Source organism: Castanea sativa, chromosome 12 (assembly GCF_040712315.1).
Source record: "Castanea sativa cultivar Marrone di Chiusa Pesio chromosome 12, ASM4071231v1".
In the NCBI taxonomy this organism is placed as follows: domain Eukaryota; kingdom Viridiplantae; phylum Streptophyta; class Magnoliopsida; order Fagales; family Fagaceae; genus Castanea; species Castanea sativa.
The window spans coordinates 12,573,511-12,592,175 of NC_134024.1; the positions used below are offsets into that span (position 1 = coordinate 12,573,511).

Genomic DNA, 18,665 nt, shown 5'->3' on the forward strand with positions numbered 1-18,665 from the left:
TTTCTTTGACAAAAATGCAATTGCGAAGCACTCTTATCCTCACTTGAGATCACAACTTTGAACATTTGCAATAAGTACTTAAATAAATTAAAATAAATGATACCATAAATTCAAAGAACTTTTCAAAATTTTCTGTTCAAACTTCAAACCAAAGAAAGTTTTCCAGTTACTATCACAAAGCCTGGCTGTAGTTTCATTTTCAAGGATGCCATTCCAGCCAGGTGTAGTGTCCACTGTCTTTTTCTCCTGTCTCTTATTACCAATACTTTTATGGGTTTTGATTGTTTTGAATTGGCTTGATTGAATAAAGACAAATTGGACGAGTGGTCCATTGTCTAGTTTCTGTACTTACTCAGTCACTGGAACTAATTCCTTCTCTTTCTTGGATCTACTGCATTATTAGGCCACATAGAAAGAAGATATATAGAAGTGCCACTTGGTGCTAGTTGGGTTGAAGCAACGATACAAACATCAGGATTTGATACAACCCGAAGATTCTTTGTAGATGCGGTTCAGGTACAGCATATAATGAGAACTTGTATCAAGACTGTCTTGACCTACTCTAACAATTTTGAAATGTCCAGATTTGTCCCTTACAAAGGCCTCAAAAGTGGGAGAGCGTTGCGACATTTTCTTCTCCTGCTGCCAAAAGCGTTGCCTTTCCTGCTGTGGCTGGTCAGACAATGGAATTAGCTATAGCTCAGTTTTGGTCAAGTGGAATAGGAAGTCATGAAAGCACTATTGTTGAATTTGAGGTTGCACACTTCTATTAGAGCTTTTGATATTTTGTGAATTTTGGTAGTTTTTAAACATTTCCAGCCATGTCATCATTTCCTTTATTTGGATCTTGCGTTTTTCTTTTGAGGCTCTATTGCTAGGCAATTGTGGTCTTGAGTATGTAGCTGTACATATTACATCTTTGGCCATTTTATATGCACATTTTTTACAGATTTTTTTTTAATGTTCCAAATTATGTTAAAATGTTCTCGAGATTTCTTATGAATCCTACTTTCCTTTCCTTTCCTTTTAAAAGATTTCGTTTCTGAACGAAAAATGCTTTTATAACTTGCATTCATTCTGGTGAATTTAGGGCTATGATATCTATTGTTATTTCTTTAAGAGCAGGAAAAGTCTGATTGAATCACAATACATTTGACTTTTACATAAAACTCCCAGGTTGTGTTTCATGGGATTAACATCAATAAAGAGGAAGTAGTACTTGATGGAAGTGAAGCACCCAGCAGAATAGATGCAGAAGCTTTGCTGGCATCAGAGAAACTTGCACCTGCTGCTCTTCTAAACAAGCTGAAGTTGGCCCCCATGTACAGATGATATAGGTTCTCTTATGAATAAAATTTCTATTGATGATGTCAATTGTACTGAAATACGTATCTTTTACCTTTCTTTGTTCCAGATAAGAATTCCATATCGCCCTATTGATTCTAAACTTTGTACCCTTGCAACAAATCGTGACAATCTACCTTCTGGAAAACAGATTCTGGCACTGGCATTAACGTGAGTTATGGTGTGATTTTTGCTCATTTGCTGCTTCATTTAGCTCCACTTTGAGTTTATATTGATCTATTTATTCTTCTAATTCTACAGTTACAAGTTCAAATTGGAAGATGCAACCGAAGTAAAACCTCAAATACCATTACTTAACAACCGTGTATATGACACTAAATTTGAGTCTCAATTTTATATGATTTATGACACAAACAGGGTACCTTGCTATTTCATTAGAATAAAAGTCATATACACTTGATATTTAATGGAAGTTAAAGTGTATAATTAGCAATCTCAAATGTAAAATATTTGAATAACATACACTGAAGTAATTGGTGAATTTTTTCTTTTTATATTCTAGCACTTTTCTTTTGCCTTTTTTGTTTTGTAATAGTTGTTCACTTCCAAATCCTATTTCATGTATATATGCTGACCTAAATTCCAATTTTTCAATTTTTTTCCTTTTATAGCGTATATATGCAATGGGTGATGTCTATCCAATTTTTTCAAAACTTCCTAAGGGAGAATATAATCTACAGCTATATCAGTATGGGCCTCTTCATAACTGCATGCAAGCACATACTCTTTCTTTCTTCTTTTCTGCTGAAAATTGTGCCCATTTGGACTTGATTTATGCTATTTAAATTTTGTATTCTAATTGTTCTTTAAATATAGAATATGTTACTATCTTGCCAAAGAAACAGTGTAAACCACAACCAATGATGGAACTGTCCTCTTATCTTAAGTTGACTGTTTTTGTTAGAAGAAAGCACCAATATTGGTGTAATATTGGGAAGCTGCAATAGTTAAAACTACATTTATTATTACAATTAAAGAACTTCTGAAGAATTACAAATATCAGTTAATAAGAGGTGCTTCCACTGAACTTTCTTTTCTCTCATGTCAATTATCTTTTTCCAGGCATGACAATGTGCAATATTTGGAAAAATTAAAGCAGTTGGTGCTCTTCACTGAAAGAAATTTGGAAGAGAAGGTGGATTATCATGTTCTTTAAATTGCTGTTACAGTCTATGAGTTCTTTTCTTTGATGCTTCAAACATCTAGTTTAATCTTATACTTCAACAATTTACCTAATACATTTTGCTTGATATTATTTGTATCATGTCTTCGCTTACTGAAAAACTCAATGTTACTACTACATTTGCTTTACCTGTTTCTTTTCAACAAAAATCTTGTGACTGAAAATTGAAATTTCATTTATGGAATTTCACTGAAGTAGTTTGTGTAAAAATCTGTAATCCGGAGTATCCTTTCAAACTGGCCTTATAACACGCACAGAAATTATTGTATAGTTGAGAATACTTCCTATCATAGTTGTCTATAAGCTTTTTTACCTCATGCATTGGATACACTTAACATTATTTATTGGCTGTACAATATCTGGTTGCTTAATTATTAGGATGATTGTCTCTTCCCCCACATTGCATTATCCTGTGTGTGTGTAGGTGCTTTACTATGATAACACTGTTTGGGAATTGGATTTTATCCTCTCTCTCTCCCCCCCACCAGTACATATCCCATGATCTGGGTGGTGTCTTTAAATAAAAAAAAGAATTCTTACTTACCTATCATAATACTGTTCAGGAGTTGGTTAATTGGAATTGATTGAAAATACTTTGTTTTGCTTATATTCTGCATATGCTTATGTGTGTGTGTACTGGCAGCATATCTGTGCAATGCACAGTAATAAAAAAGTGTATATTAAAAAAAAAAAAAAGATATAACTAGTATCATAGAAATTGCTCACCAAAAACAAATGATTAAAAAAAGCAGTATAAGTCATGCAATGAAAGAAGAGTAAACAAAGCACTATAAGTGCAGGGACTTATAACTCTATATAAAACATTGAAACTGATGCAGTTTGGATTAATCTGTGCTTGAGATTTAGAAGTTTTTAAGTGGCATTGATATTCAAAATAACAAAGATTATATGAAATAACCTGCTTCTGCTATTTAGGTATCAATATATGTTCTAGTGTTCAAAAAGGATAATTTATTATAATTACTTTGTTCACTGAAATAATAAGTACCTATGGGTTGTTTGCAAAGGGTTTATGGGGATATCAATGCAGTTTGGATATTTTAACATCAATTAAATGCTAGGAAGCACGGGTGCGGCTCCAGGGCCACCGCACCCGCACCGGACTCGCGGCGACTCTCCTCCGACGCGCCGATTCGCCCTTTTTTTCTTTTTCTTTTTTTTGATTCGTGCCAACTAGCGCCGACATGCGCCGATTCGAGCCGATTTGCACCGATTCCGGCCGATTCGGGTCCGATTCCAGCCTATTCACGCCGATTCCAGCCGAAATCAGTCGATATTGGCCGAAACCGGCCGATATTTGCTTCCTTTTCCCTCTCTGAACCTACCTATTTCGTCTTCTTGCTGAGTCTAAACTCAAAGCCACACTGTTTCTTGAAGAGAGTTCTGCAGCACAAGTAGAGGCACTTTTTGGAGCTGACAGTCATCAGGAAGAAGAGAGTCTAGACTGTTCAGAGAACTAAAGTCCTAAAAGCTAAAAAGAAGAAGAGAACTTCAAAGAAAATTTTGAATGCACGGTTGGGATGGGATTTGGGAATTGGGATGTGGAAATATTGAGATTTGGTAGAAATAAGACTTAAAAGAGAAAAAGGAGGATAAGGGAATACGTAAGAAAGAGTAGATAGAGAAATAAATAAGATAATTGGTAGGTGGGGCCGGTTTTAGAGTGGAATGAGAGAATAAATGAACCTAATCTTTTAGTTATTATTTCCAATTACTCTTAAATTAGTATATATTTACAATTATATAAAAAAAATATGCTTAGTAATATATAAAAAATATTAATAAAAATATTTTTAATAATTTTTTAATCGCCGCACCCCGCCGCACCCGCACCCTACTTTTTCAAAAATTGCCGAGTCTCGTGCTTGCACCCGCACCCGCACCCGCACCCGAATCCAGAAACGCACCCGTGCTTCATAGATTAAATGTTTTGTTGGTTTCTTTTTAACGCAGGATGTCATTCGATTGAACTTTTTCTCTCAACCGGATGGCCCTGTTATGGGAAATAGTACCTTTAAAACCTCAGTTTTAGTTCCAGGGTATGGCACTAAATGATTTATTTGTATGGTTTACGTATGTTAATGTAATTATATTTACGTATGGCCTACGTATGGTTTAATGCCTTTCTTGGTAGAAAAAAAGAATCAATTTATTTGGGCCCGCCATCCAAAGACAAGCTCCCCAAGGTATTACATTTTCCATTCTGTTTTCATTCTTAAAAATAATTTTTATGTGTTAACTGGTACTTGTAATATGTGTGCAGAATTCTACACAAGGATCATTATTGCTGGGGGCAATATCATATGGAAAGCTATCCTTTGGTCAACAAGAAGAGGGGAAAAATCCACTAAAGAACCCTGTGTCATATCAACTTTCTTACATAGTGCCACCTAATAAGGTTGAAAAACATTCTGTGATGTATTTTTTTTCCCCTATTTTGTTTCATTTGTAATGGTCTAAGACAATTCACAATTTTTTTTGGGTGCCACCTATGTGACATCTGATGTTATTCTTATCATTTTATCTCCCAACTCATGTCCCTATCATTTATCAAATACCTTTGACAGCTTGATGAGAACAAGGGAAAAGGTTCTTCTTCAACTGGCATCAAGACTGTTTCTGATCGTTTAGAAGAAGAGGTAGGTGTGGTGCAGCAGTTAAATGTGTTAATGTGGTGTGGGTGTATTATAACTATATGCCAAGTGATTTGCCTTTTTGCTTATATTATACCAATAGTTGTCAAATCATGTATTGTATGTGTTCCTTTGTTATTTTTCAGATTCTGTATGTATCATAACAAACATGATAAACTGAAATACGTATTTAAATATGCAAAGAAATATAGAAAATTTATTCAATCACTCTGCTCTTAATGCTGCAAATTGGGCTCTCTATTTGATATGTTTGAGAAATTGATTCTCCATTGCATTGCCTCAAGTAGGAATCAAACAAATTTCTATAAAATTAACAAGTCTTTCAATATGTTATGTAATTTAATAATGTTGCGTTCTTTGCCTTTGTGCTTGCATTCTTTATTATAGAATCTTCCAGGAGGTTTTACGGTTTTTCATACCTGTTTTGTCTTCTTTCCACCAAGAAAAAAAAAAGTCAAAATGTTTATCATGCCTTGTGTGCAATTATATTTTTAAAAAAAAAAGTGAAGTATTGATCTCCAATGGTGAATTGGACATGGGGCCATAAGTATTGAAGAGAAAGGATAAGAGTTGGCTCCTTTTATGTGGTGGGCAATATGAATTAGTGGAGCTACATACTGATAACTACGAAGTTAGGTTGTTACTTGATGCAATTTTTCTGGACTGTTAGGTTGTTACTTGTGAGATTTCCAGTTTGTTATCTGAGCTTTACAGATTCTTGATGCTGTTGCTTGTCAATCAGGTTCGAGATGTGAAGATAAAAGTTCTTTCAAGCCTAAAGCAAGATAATGATGAAGAACGCTCAGAATAGAAAATGTTATCAGTCTCTCTTAAGGTTAGAGCTTAGCTTCTTGTCATATTCTTAATGAAATTTAGACTCGTATATTTACGACTAAGGTTTTATTGGCATTATGTAGCAGGATTTGTGAACTCCAAGGCCAGCTAGGCCTGTTGATATTCCAGTCAGCTGGAACATTTAAATTCCCCCCCCCCCCCCCCCCCCAATTTGGTGGGATTTAGAGGGTGGCAATTGTTTAAAGTCTTTTTTGGATTTTTTTATGGATGTTCAGTATTTGTGATTGTAATTTGAGGGGAATACTTTAGTACACAACCTGTGTTCTTTGGTTCTTCCTTTATGTTTATTTCTCGTAGATACTTTATTTACTTATCCAAAAAATATAATTGGGATTTTGTGGTCATTCATATTGAAGAATCTTGCTGTCACTTTTTATTTAATTTGAGTATTTGTCAAATTGAAGAACATTTTATTTAAGTCTTTTCTGGAACTGCTACTGGTCCTGGACTGCCAAATTATGCCCAAGGTGCTAAAGTCTCTCTGTCTCATCTGTTTTTTGGCAGTCTGAATATCCAAAATACACTCCATTACTTGCAAAAATTTTGGAAGGCTTGCTTTCTCAGAGTAATGTTGAGGACAAAATCCACCATGATGAAGAGGTAAGCACTATAACTAGTGTATGGTCAAAATGAATGTAAAATCTTGCTTATTTCATATTGATAATGTGAAACTCATTAAAAAAAAAAAAAAGAGGCGATATGAAGTCTATTTTATTATAACAAGCAATTATAGTATTCCAGTTGCCCTCTGTTGTATTTGTTTTGGGCTTCTCATATGACTCTTACACTAGTGCTGCAATTGTGCCTTCTTAAGGCAGTAATGTAGTGGGTCCAGATCTTAGATTGATTTAAAAATGGTTTTTTATTTTTATTTTTTATTGTCAGTGTTAAGTTACAGCTAGAGGGACTTGAATCCATGCTCGTTCCCTCCACCCGTTTTTAAGTTGGGGAGGAGGTGCCACGTTAGCTAGAGCCCATTGACATGGTTTCCATGTATGAGAATTTGAATTATTGTCTCTACTGTTTAGTTAAATACACTGTTTAGAAGAGATACAAAGAAATCCTTTTTTTTTTTTTTTGATCGGAAAGAGATACACTGTTTTGAAAATTTAACAATTTTTTTATTTGTAGGATGAGCTAGGTCCACTGTGTTAGAGTAGATTGCTTTGTATCTCACATACAGATACAAAGAAATCTACTCTAACACAGTGGACCTAGCTCATCCTAAAAATAAAAAAATTGTTAAATTTTCATTTTCTTGATTAAACTGTAACTCTTACTCCATCATACATTATACTATGAAGAAACCATTTAAGAAAAAAAAAAATTCACTAACCCTGATGCTGGTGTGAGTTAAAAACAATTTGCATCACAATTATATGTTTCAGTATCCCATAATTTACTGGAAACCGATCTCATTGGGCTTAACATATACAAATCGGCATAATCGATCTCTAGATTATTCTTCTGGGCCCCACACAGACCTAATACTTGGTATGGTTCCCAACTGTCTAAGTAGAACTGATGTGCAGATACCAATCTTTTGTAACAGTATTGTACTTCATCACTCTCAAAAGATTAGGTTTCCACCTAGGCTAGATTCTTGGCTAATGGACCTACTACATGAAGCTACATTGGCACTAGACGTTGGCTGCTATTCTCTTTTCTTTTTCTAATTGTCTCTTGCGCTTTGCATGATCAGCAAGCCTTCATAGCCTTGTTTATTTTGAAACCTGGTTAGAAATTTTGGAATTAAGTAAAACATTTCTGATACCTTGTGATGACCATACTGTCAGGGGTGAATGTACTTGAATTTCCTGGCAACTGGTTCTAGCGAATGAGGTCAGTTGTCTACATTTATATATAAAAAAAAGATGCCTAGTGATGGCCACCAACTATGCTTTATTTGCTTGGAATATGCTTACTGCATTTTCTTCTTGACCTTCACCATATAAATCAGAGAGATTTTGAATTTTGTGGGGTAAGGAAATGAGATGGTACTGCATCTTGACTCATAATCTGCTGCCTACTTAATCACAGTTTTCTTTATATATGTGGGATGTTCATGGGTAGAAGAGAGCATTAGCTGTTATGCATCAAAATGCAAACCAAAACAGGACAATGCAAACTGAGAAATCCAGCCATAGGCATCATATTTTACGGTCGCTAACAGAAAGTTGATGCAAAGTTTGCTGAAAAATAATGGGTTATTTATTTATTTAGTTATTTGAGTAAATTACACTTCCTTACCTTTAGGTTTGGAAAAATGACACTCACCTCCAAACTTGAAAGGAAAAAGCACTCCCCTCTCTTGAATTTTTAAAAAAATAACACTCCCCCTTCTGTTAATATTAATAATGGAATATTTCAATTTTTTAAAAAGTTCTATCTATTAAAGTTTAACCATGGTTAGTGAAAAGAGCATTCACATAAAATAAAATAAAGAATGAAAAAAACATATTATAAAGCATGTTGCTTAAGTAGATTTTTTAGTCTCTTCTAGCACCATTTCAATTGATTTTTTAAAGTTTGATGATCCTCTTAGATTTTTAAATCGCACATCTCTCCAATACTTTGGATTAAAATTTATGAAATAAAACAATTTGTCGAAGGTTTCAAGCTTTTATTCTTTAAAAATAAGTTTGAAATTTTCAGAGTCACTTATCAATATAAAAAACTTTTAGACATGGGTAAATTTGATAGAATTTACATAGGTGCATGTATATATATGTGTGTGTGTGTTTATCAAAGTGTTGTTGTGTTGCTATTTTTATTTCATTGCAATTTATTTTGTTAGACCACATTTTCATCACACAAGATATCTATTTATAGATTTATTAAGCTAGTTTTAATTATTCAAAGTACAAGAAAAACTCTAGAAGTTCAAATTAATTATTTTTCTTCATGCAAGTCAAGTGAGGTGTCAATGGCTATTGGCTTCTACTTTCCAACTCATTTTTACATTTACTTCTTTATTGTCAAATATTGTCTCTTTGGCTGAATTATTGACAAGTAGCATCTACTATTGAATTACAAATTACCTTTCAAGCATTATAGACACAAGGGAAATAGTTTAGGCTTATCCAAATACTATAACTACTTCTCAAAAACTAATTTTTTTAGTTATATTAATTTCAAAATTTTGGTTTAAAACATTCAACGAATATAAAATCTTCAAAAAAAAAAATGCAAAAGAAATAAGATAATAGAGCATGAGTAAATGTCCAAAGCATTGTGTAACAACCAAGTCGAGCATTTTCAAACAAAGAATAAGTTGAAGGCAATTTTGGAAATATGTTCTTAACTAAATGGTAGGTTAGTGCACAACATTTTTAACATCAATTTAACAGAGTTTAGTTAAATGAATGTTAAAGGGGAAAAATGTTTTTTTCTTTAAGTTTGGGGATGAGTGTCATTTTTCCAATCCTCAAGAGAGGGATGTTATTTGCCTTTTTTATTTTTTTTTAAGTGTTGTTGAATGGGTCAAAATTTAGCCAATTCCAATTCCAATCTCATTTTGAGAGAGTGATTTTTAAAAGCATTTGGTCAAATGTGCTCTGTTGGATTTCTTATAAGACAGTCTAATATGTTTCATAGTCAGTGAAAATTTTTATTTGCAATTTGGTAATATGCAGGTCATTGCCCTTATGTACCAATTTATTATTATTATTTTTGGGGAGTGTAATGAATTAGTCATAAACTTTCCAGGTTTCCTTAAAAGCGTATACATTCCTAAATGAGAGGGCACATGTGAACTATTATTTTGCTTGAGCTTATAAAGTGCCACAATGCAGGTTATTGACAGTGCAAATGAGGTGGTTGATAGTATTGACAGAGAAGAGTTGGCTAAATTTATTTCGCTCAAAAGTGACCCTGAAGATGAAGAAGCAGAGGTGTGTATCATCTTATTGAATACTTGTCCCCCACCCCTTTTCCTCTTTCTGGAGGCTCATTATTAGCAACTAGGAGGTTGCCTGCGCATTGTGCAGATAACGCTGTAAGCTTTTATTTAAAATAGTTTTTGGAATTTTTTTACATATATTATAGCATAAATGGTGGATCTTTTCATTGCTAAAATCACCTACAATTATAGTAGAAACTTCGGAGCATGTAGGCATATTTTATTGCATACCATCTATAGATCGTAAACCAATTAATTGCAAGCATACATTATGCATATCAAACTCCTTCAACCTATCCCTTGTCATACGAAATGACTAACTAAGGCATTGATCTTACGAAGCATCTTCAATAATATTTTAACTATAGCAGTACTAAGGTTGCATAGTGATTCATGTCTACGCAAAGCAACAAACACACTTTGATATTGTCAAGGCTCTTGCGGACAGCCATACATGATACTTGACCAATAAATAAAGCAAGTAGTTTCAATGACGGTTGAGGTAGACATGATTCAACATATTTAACAATTTTTTTAACAAAGGTGTACTAGTAAAATATATTTAGCAATTTTTTAATACCATTTTGAGTTTATATAGATTCTAGGCTAACCTTCAATTAATGGAGACACCACATAATTTTTTCGGCCCACTTAGTTCTTAATTTGTACCTTTGCAATTCTATTGTTTCTTTCTTTGTTCTTATTTTTAACAATTGAGTTTCTATCATTTAGTAGGACATAGAATATGTGTAGATTGTGGAGATTATTTTAAAACTTTGCTACCAAATAATACTTAACCCCTCAATAGGTAAAAGAAAATTATCCACCTAAAAATAATAACAACTTTCTTACCGGTAGCTAATATAATTTGTTTCACTCGTGTCAACTATATAGGCTGCTACATCATACAGCCAAATAAAAATTATAAATTTTCTGTCAAGCATTTTATCAAACACTATGGATTCAAAATAAAATATATAATTACTCTTGGGCTCTTTGCACTTCAAATCCCACAAAAGTTTTGCCTCCATTGGCGCTTTGAATGTGACCCAATCCATATAGATACATGAGTTTGTGCTCCGACTACATGTGGCATGGAGGAGCTTGATTTATTGATTAAGCTTCTTCCTCATTGATCTTTCTACCGGCCCAACAAAACCAAATTATTTACTCAACCTGTCTTTGCCTTAGGGTCTAAATAGTACCCAATTTTCTTAATCACATCCTCATGTAACATATTTAAATCACTCACCAAAAACCAAATCATAAATTACAAAAACGGTGTGGCTCAGTAAAAGTCTAAATCAGTAAACAGTTCAAATGAAAAAAAACAAACCACCATCTAGTTTGATTATCAAAAACCCATTACCAAACAACAGCAAAGAATGAACAAATTGAGTATTAGTATTTTGTACCTCTTAGGACTTAGATACTGAAGAACGGTTTGATAAATTAGGAGCCGGTGGCTTTTTCTCCTTGGATTTAGTGACTTTAGTCCCTGGCCAAAATAGGTAAAGTTGAAGCTTCAATCTCCCTGAGTCTGTCGTCCCTCAAACATTGCAAACTGCAAACTCAATATCCCAAACAAAGTTTTGAAAAAAAAAATGAAAGAAAGAAATAAAGAGAGAGAGAGAGAGAGAGAGAGAGAGAGAGAGAGAGAGAGAGAGAGTTGGCAATATTTATTTACAGACACTAAGAAAGGAGTTTTTGTCCATGAACTCATAAAGGAATTGTTGATTCACCATCAATATATAATTTTCAAAAGAAACAGGCACGTAGTGTGCTTTTAATTGAAAGGGGAAGTGAAAGAGTTTTTTTGTTTTTGTTTTTGTTTTTGCTAGAAGAAGTGAAGAGTCAAGAGACAGAGAAAGAACTGAAGAGTTAAGATAGAGAATGAGTGAAATTTAAAAAAATTTAAAGATGGGTTTGATCTCATTGGAAATTACTTGGAAAGTATAATATTATTGTAAATGTGTAATAGTGCAAAGCTTGGTCTCACTTTGTCAGGTGCTTATCCATATTGTGCATTTAAATTTGAATGGGGAAGTGAAAGTTTTTTTTTTTTTTGTCCGGAAGAAGTGAAGAGTCTTTTTTTTTTTTTTTTTCTTTTTGTAATGTTAGGAGGGAGGAAGAAGTGAATTGATTTTTGATGAAGCAATAAGTGCTAAACATAAAAGCTGCATTGTTTTAATTTTTGAGGTTGGAAAAAATCGTTTCATAATAAAGAGAATTGCAAAAAACTCATATAGAGCGCCACATGGCAAAACTTCATATACTCTCGCATGAGGTCTTTGCTTTTATATATATATTGAATATTAATGATTGATTGATTTGATCTCAATTAACAATTTTTTTCATTGCTGCTTACCTTATGCCACTCTCACATACTTTAAATTTTCTGGAGAGTAAAAATTGATAATTTCTTATTTTAATCTAGAAAAACAAGAAGAAGATGGAAATAACCCGTGACCAATTAGCAGAGGCACTGTACGAAAAAGGATTGGCACTAGCAGATATTGAATCTCTAAAGGTAGGAGCAATTATTTCTGTTTTAAGAAATTTTGTAATTACATCACAAGTAATATTATATGAGAATTAAATTTTGAAAAGAAGTATAACATGTGCTTGTGATCATGTAAAATTTTGTAAATATTACCTCATTTTCTTGTTGGATATTGAATAAGTAAAGAATATTTTTACTAGGAAAAAGGAGAGAAGTGGTCTCAATTATACAGATATAGAAATTGTATAGCAAAGATCCTTTTAAAAAGTACACTTTAACAAATCCAGAAATTCGGAAAAGAGAAAGATGGAAGACTGCCCATAACAGTCCTTCATTCATACAATTTTGTTAAAGAATACAGCTGTCAGCTTCTCCATAGAAAGATCATACCCCTTAAAAGTCAGATTTTTCTTTCGAACCAAATAATCCTCATTATACAAAGCAGGAGCAGGACAGCATTCCAAATCAAACATCTTCTGTGGCAGCCATACACCCTGTCCAATAAAGTTGCACTTAAACAAAGAGAAAAAACCATGTGAGCAATTTGATGCAGGGAAGTATGATGGGCTGTGATATGATTTAGAACTAGTTGGAAAGTGAGTTGCTTAGAACAATTGATAGGTGGTTAGGTGGTTAGGGCGTTAGGCACCTCTGCAAAGAACACACAGTTCTCAAAGAAAAGTTCCCAATTTGGCAATGGCAGCCTTCCAGATGGTTGACAATTGTCTAAATCCTATTGGCCAATTCCTTACAAGAGGATTTGCTTGGCTGCTGGATGAATTGGAGCTCAATTGCATAGGCTGATGCTGTGAACTACCTGACTATTGCTGAACTTAGCTACTGACTTAGCTATTGGTTTTGTGTCTAGGCTGCAAATGTAAACAGCCTCTTGAAATGCTCTGCATCACACAAGCCTCCCAGAACTGAGTAGTATAGCAGTATAATGACCAACGCTCAGCTGTATCTCCACTAGATTTACACATACAGTGCCAATGATTTTGAAAAAGTTTAGGGGCAAAAAACTAAATTTATGCAAACTTTAGGGAATGGAACATTTGTTAGCTTATTATTTTTGAAATGTGCTAGCCTGTTTAGCTGTTTTATTTGAAATTGATCTGAAGTTTGTTTGCCCAGGGATGTCACAGTTTATTTACCTGTTCTATTTGAAATTGGTCTGAAGTTTGAAATGTGCAAGCCTGCTTAGTTGTTCTAATTGAAATTGAAACTGTAGGACAAATATAGGAACCAAATTCTGAAGATAGGAAATCCAGATAGTTTGATGTCACAGTTATGTGATTCTTTTGCATCCCAATGCATGATTTATATGAACCAAATTCTGAAGATAGGAAATCCCAATTTGTGTGGTTTAAAGGTGATACTTAGCTTGAAAATGATTGCCTCCTTTACAACAAGCAAGTGATTATTGAAAAGGTAAAACTAAATTGTCACTTTTTGAAACTTCTGGCCAACATCTGGGGGCCAACCCCAAGAGATTTTTCCATAGACTTTTCCATGTAATTACCTGGTATGTGTGGGACCAAGGGCTAAAAATACCCGATGGAATAGTTAAATACTCAAAGAGCTCTACATAATCACGTTAGCAAAAAAAAAAAATGTCACTTTTTGAGGGCTGTGTTTGCTTATTGTCTGAATTCCTTCAGTGAGAAGGTAAGATGTATCACCTTTGGAGGCCATGATTGCCATAATATACGGCTTATTCCTTGGTGCATTTTTAAGCTATGGCTGCTGATGAAACATTTCTAATTAACTTTAGTAAGAGCCATTGGCACAGACAGTATGCACAGCTCATGCATCATGTCTTCCACCATTTTAGTCCATATCTCTGGAGAGATTATTGGGTAATGGGATAACTCATCTGATTATTACCATGTAGATTCTTTGGATTTAGTGAGACTCATCTGTCTTCTTGTCAAAGTCAATTTCCCTTTTCAGAAGAAATTATTAGGTGACATCTAAGTAGGTTTTTTTTTTAAAAAAAAAATTGTAATTATCATTTTAGTTTTGTAAATTTTTTGTTGGAAAGTATGCAAATACGAAAAAAAAAAAAGAGAAGAAGAAGCAGCAAGATTTCATTGATATAGTTCAATCAAAAGTTGTGCCACCATAGTACACTTCTAGTTTACTTGCTTGGTTTTTCTAATAAAATTTCTTACGTTACTTATATAAAAAAAAAAATTTCATTGATGTAGTTGTGTATCATCACCATCATTGTTGTTGTTGTTATCATCATCCTTCTCGTTATTGTTTCAGGGCCAGGAGGCATCGTCCTTGGCTTCATCTAAAGATTTGGAGATTACTCGTGATCAATCTCAACCAGAGTTTGGTGTCCAGCCAGATCTGTTTGAAGAGAACTTCAAAGAATTAAAGAAATGGGTTAATTTGAAGTCGTCTAAATATGGCACCCTCTATGTGAGAGACGTAGTGGAAGGCTTGGAACAGCATTGAAGGTATTTTTCTTCCATCATGTTCATCTATTGTCTGACAATCATGGAATTTTATATTTCACGTTTACATATATATTTATGGTTGTTGGGTGGCTGGAACTTAGAGTTAGAAGCCTATGTTCAGTTCTATGTTTTTCAGGCGGGCATGTTGATTTGCTCTATAGTTTGTAACGGTGTAGTTTGTCTTATTACACATTTTTAGGATAAGAAAAATCCACTCCCGGCACTGGGGGGTGGGGAAAGCACTCTATCAGAAATAACAAAAACTATCTTTACCTGTTGAGTTGAGATTATAATTGTATTCTATGTCTATGAAGTGTCACCCTGCAGAAATACCTTCATCCTTGTACTAGAGCAGTACATTCAAATTGTTTTTCAACTTAAAACTTCTGAAATGATACAGAATGCTATGCATGCCTGTATAACTTTGGGGTCCAGTATCATAATATTATATTTTTTGTAATATTTCTCTGTCCATCCTTTAATCAAAATAATGTAAATGTTCATATGATTGACAAATTACAAAACTTTTCAGATCGGTAATATTTTCAAGCAGCTGCCAATCTCAAAAAATTTTCTTGAAATACTGGACAGTGCCTGTTTCTATAATGAGACATGTGCAACCCCATAGTTGTTTGTCAATCTATCATATTGCATCTGCTTTGCTGGATATGACGTCCAACATGAAAAGAAAAACATAAAATTTGAAGAATTTCACTTATGAATTGATCATTTGTCTCAATTAAACCTATTACTGGAGCAGGCATTGAATGACATAATTCAAGATGATGGGGAACCTCCAAAGAAGAAGCTCTATGAACTAAAGCTCTCTTTGCTTGATGAGATTGGATGGAGTCATTTGGCAATATATGAGAGACAATGGATGCACGTGCGATTTCCAGCCAGCTTGCCACTTTTCTAAAAGGTTGCTCAATTTCAGATTAGGTGCCTTGTATTGAATAAGTACCCTATAGTCCCATTCGAATAATTTATTCCTGTACACACAGTTCCTTTCGAAATAACATGTCCATTCTCTGTACTTCCCTTCAATTCTGAAACCAAAATTACTTGATTTAGTATATACATCGAGTCACTAGCATTCAAGATTTCACAAGTACAAGCCGGTGTGTGAGTCGCAAGTTGTATTTAGTGCATCTGTAAGTCAACTTACGAAGCCAAATACAAAAAAAAAAAAAAAAAAAAAAATGGAAGTCTTCTTGAGTTGAACTACATACATATATACATGCATCCAATGAGTGCGTTTCATGCAATTGAATGTCACACTCCTGTTCAATTAAATCGTTCATAGTAAAGTCAGATTCTCTGAAGTCATGTGATGTGCCTAATAAATATCCTAATTCAGCGTTTATTAGGCTCTTTACTATTATGTACCCCACGGGATTAGTGATTCCTTAAACTTGTGATTTTGCCATAGTGGAATCTTGTGTTCAACTGCCTATACTGGTATGGTGGTATCCAACTTTTCATATGATTAAACTCGTGGCTTTCCCAGCGTTGCTGATTGTGATTGGGTTCCCTCCTAAAGTTTATGCTATTGCTGGTCCACTCTGGGCTGGTTGAAATGCATGTGAGGCTGCTGCTTTTCAGCAAGGAATAGCTTGCCTCGCTGTGCTGTGTAGCAAATTAGCAATCATGAAGCTCCTCTTGTTCAAGCTTGGGCTAACTTTATCCAATATGATTGATCCTCATGTGTTTGGGTTAGTTATTTTCTTCCCCCTTACCTTGCTTAAAAAATAAACCAAGTAAAAGTACAGACCTAAAAAAAAAAAAGTTTTAGGAAGCTGCAAATAATTAATTCTTAAAAAAAGAAAAAAAAAAAAAAAAAAAAAAGAAAGAAAGAAAGAAAGACACTCGCCCAAAGTTTGACATTTCATCAAAATGGAGGGAAAAGAGCTGTAAGGGGGCTTAAAGCTAGTAGGAGTATTTAGCAAATATTATCACTTGTTTAATAATTTCACTACAGGTTTTTTCTCTCTTCATAGTTTACCTTTAAGCTAAAGTTGGGAATTCCAGTTTCTACATTAAAAATGTAAGAGAGCGAGAGAGAGAGAGAGAGCGAGAGAGAGAGAGGGAGTTCCTCTTTTTCTTCCTCCTACTAATACTAATAGTAAAATAAAAATTGGTTAATAAAATAAATTGGACTCAAAATATGAATATACAAAGCACTTATATAATTCCTATCAAAATTTTTTTATCATTTTTATTTTATTTTATTTTATACAATTTGATAATTGGGAAAGCAACATTTGAATCTTAGGCATTTCTATTAATAACGCTATAAAAGAAATGTCAATTGAGCTACAACTTGAAGAACTTTCCAAATTACCTCTCATTTAGGATCAGTTTCGTCATCTTTGGATCCGATGCAAGGATCCCATTCAACATTGGTCTACAGACCCATTTGGGATGATTATTGTTCAGCCACCATTGCAAATGCCTTTGGTTATTCTTATATTTGGTTGTGTAGTTACTTCTTGACTTTCTACTATTATAGCTCGCAGCTTGGCCCATTGGGCTCTTTCTTTAAATTTTGTTGGATCTATTATCATTTTGTGTATAAATAATTTTGCTTAGCTTAATTTAAAAAACAAATAAGAAAAAAAAAATCGAAAAAAGGAAAGGAGAATAATTTGACCTGTAGAAAGAACCAGAACAGATTTCAGAATTTTGTGGCCGCATGGTTTGCGCAGCTAAGCAGCTTGCACAACTTTGTCGATTTGAAAGGCTGCACATTTTTTTTCTTTTTTTCTTTTTTAGAAACAAAGGCTACAAAGTTAACAATAAACTATAGCTGCGTTTTCGTTTCTGTTTATTTTTGTTTGATGGTTGTATTGTTGTGGTGGAACAAAACTTAATCAACAGCAAAACAGACATATTATACACGGAAATGGGCAGAAGTGGACCGAGAGAGACTGTACAGGACCGAAATGGACCAAATAAAACAATTGGACTGAATAGACCAAATTAGACTTAAATTGACCGAAATGCTAGTTAATTTAATGTGGCTCAACAAGAGCGTAGCAATAATAAATATTTTTAAAGTATATGAATGTGTAAATACAAAGTATATATAAAGTTAAAACTATCAAAGATATTATTAGAAAAAAACCGCTTAAAATGAATATATAAAATCGATAGGTTAATATATTTAATATTAAAAAAAATTAGAGAAACATATAGAAACTAAAAAATGATGTGGCCAATGATGTGGCTCGAAAAAAATGTAACAAGCTTAAATGCTACGTTTTAATTTTTAGATATTGTATAGATATAAATGTGTTTAACTATTTATTATTTCAAAAAATAATCTCAATATATAAGTAGATGGGACAATGATTTGGCTCACCTGGCAGGACCAGCAAGTGCAAGCTCTTGGCTCGCCCATCTCAATCTGGCCTTGACATCAAGACTAAAATGTGGTCTCAAGATTGAGATCAAAGAGTGATCTCGATATTAAAATCGAGACCACTCTTTCTTCGGGACCACTCCAATCATCAACATAATGAAATCGAAACCAACATCGAGTATCATTGTTGATAAAAGTAACGGACCAAAACAGCCAAATTGAGCAGTTGTTATTTGGCCAAAGATATGGACCATACTGAGGGCTGCTTTTAAGAAAGCACTGAACACCAACACTTCTTCAAGATGTCTTTTATTCAAGGAGTAAAGTCGTTTTTATTGCTTTTTCCCCTAA

General features: G+C 33.8%; 1 protein-coding gene across 1 annotated transcript; it reads left to right on the forward strand.

Moving 5' to 3' along the window:
• The first annotated feature begins 113 nt into the window (after positions 1–113).
• On the forward strand, positions 114–16,037 carry LOC142620995 (tripeptidyl-peptidase 2-like). Its single transcript, XM_075794313.1, has 14 exons — positions 114–221; positions 404–516; positions 585–755; positions 1,177–1,310; positions 1,420–1,515; positions 1,606–1,723; positions 1,977–2,053; positions 2,428–2,500; positions 4,523–4,608; positions 4,704–4,755; positions 6,583–6,678; positions 9,873–9,971; positions 12,417–12,509; positions 14,754–16,037. The coding sequence occupies exons 1-14, from the start codon at positions 206–208 to the stop codon at positions 14,946–14,948; spliced, it is 1,419 nt and encodes a 472-aa protein (XP_075650428.1). The 5' UTR covers positions 114–205; the 3' UTR covers positions 14,949–16,037.
• Positions 16,038–18,665: the final 2,628 nt, after the last annotated feature.

What these genes read in the sequence shown, in the direction of transcription:
- LOC142620995 (XM_075794313.1), top strand. An exon ending in CCAAAGACAAGCTCCCCAAG is followed by an intron (nt 4,756 to 6,582) that starts GTATTACATTTT and finishes GTTTTTTGGCAG; the next exon opens with TCTGAATATCCAAAATACAC. An exon ending in CTGAAGATGAAGAAGCAGAG is followed by an intron (nt 9,972 to 12,416) that starts GTGTGTATCATC and finishes ATTTTAATCTAG; the next exon opens with AAAAACAAGAAGAAGATGGA.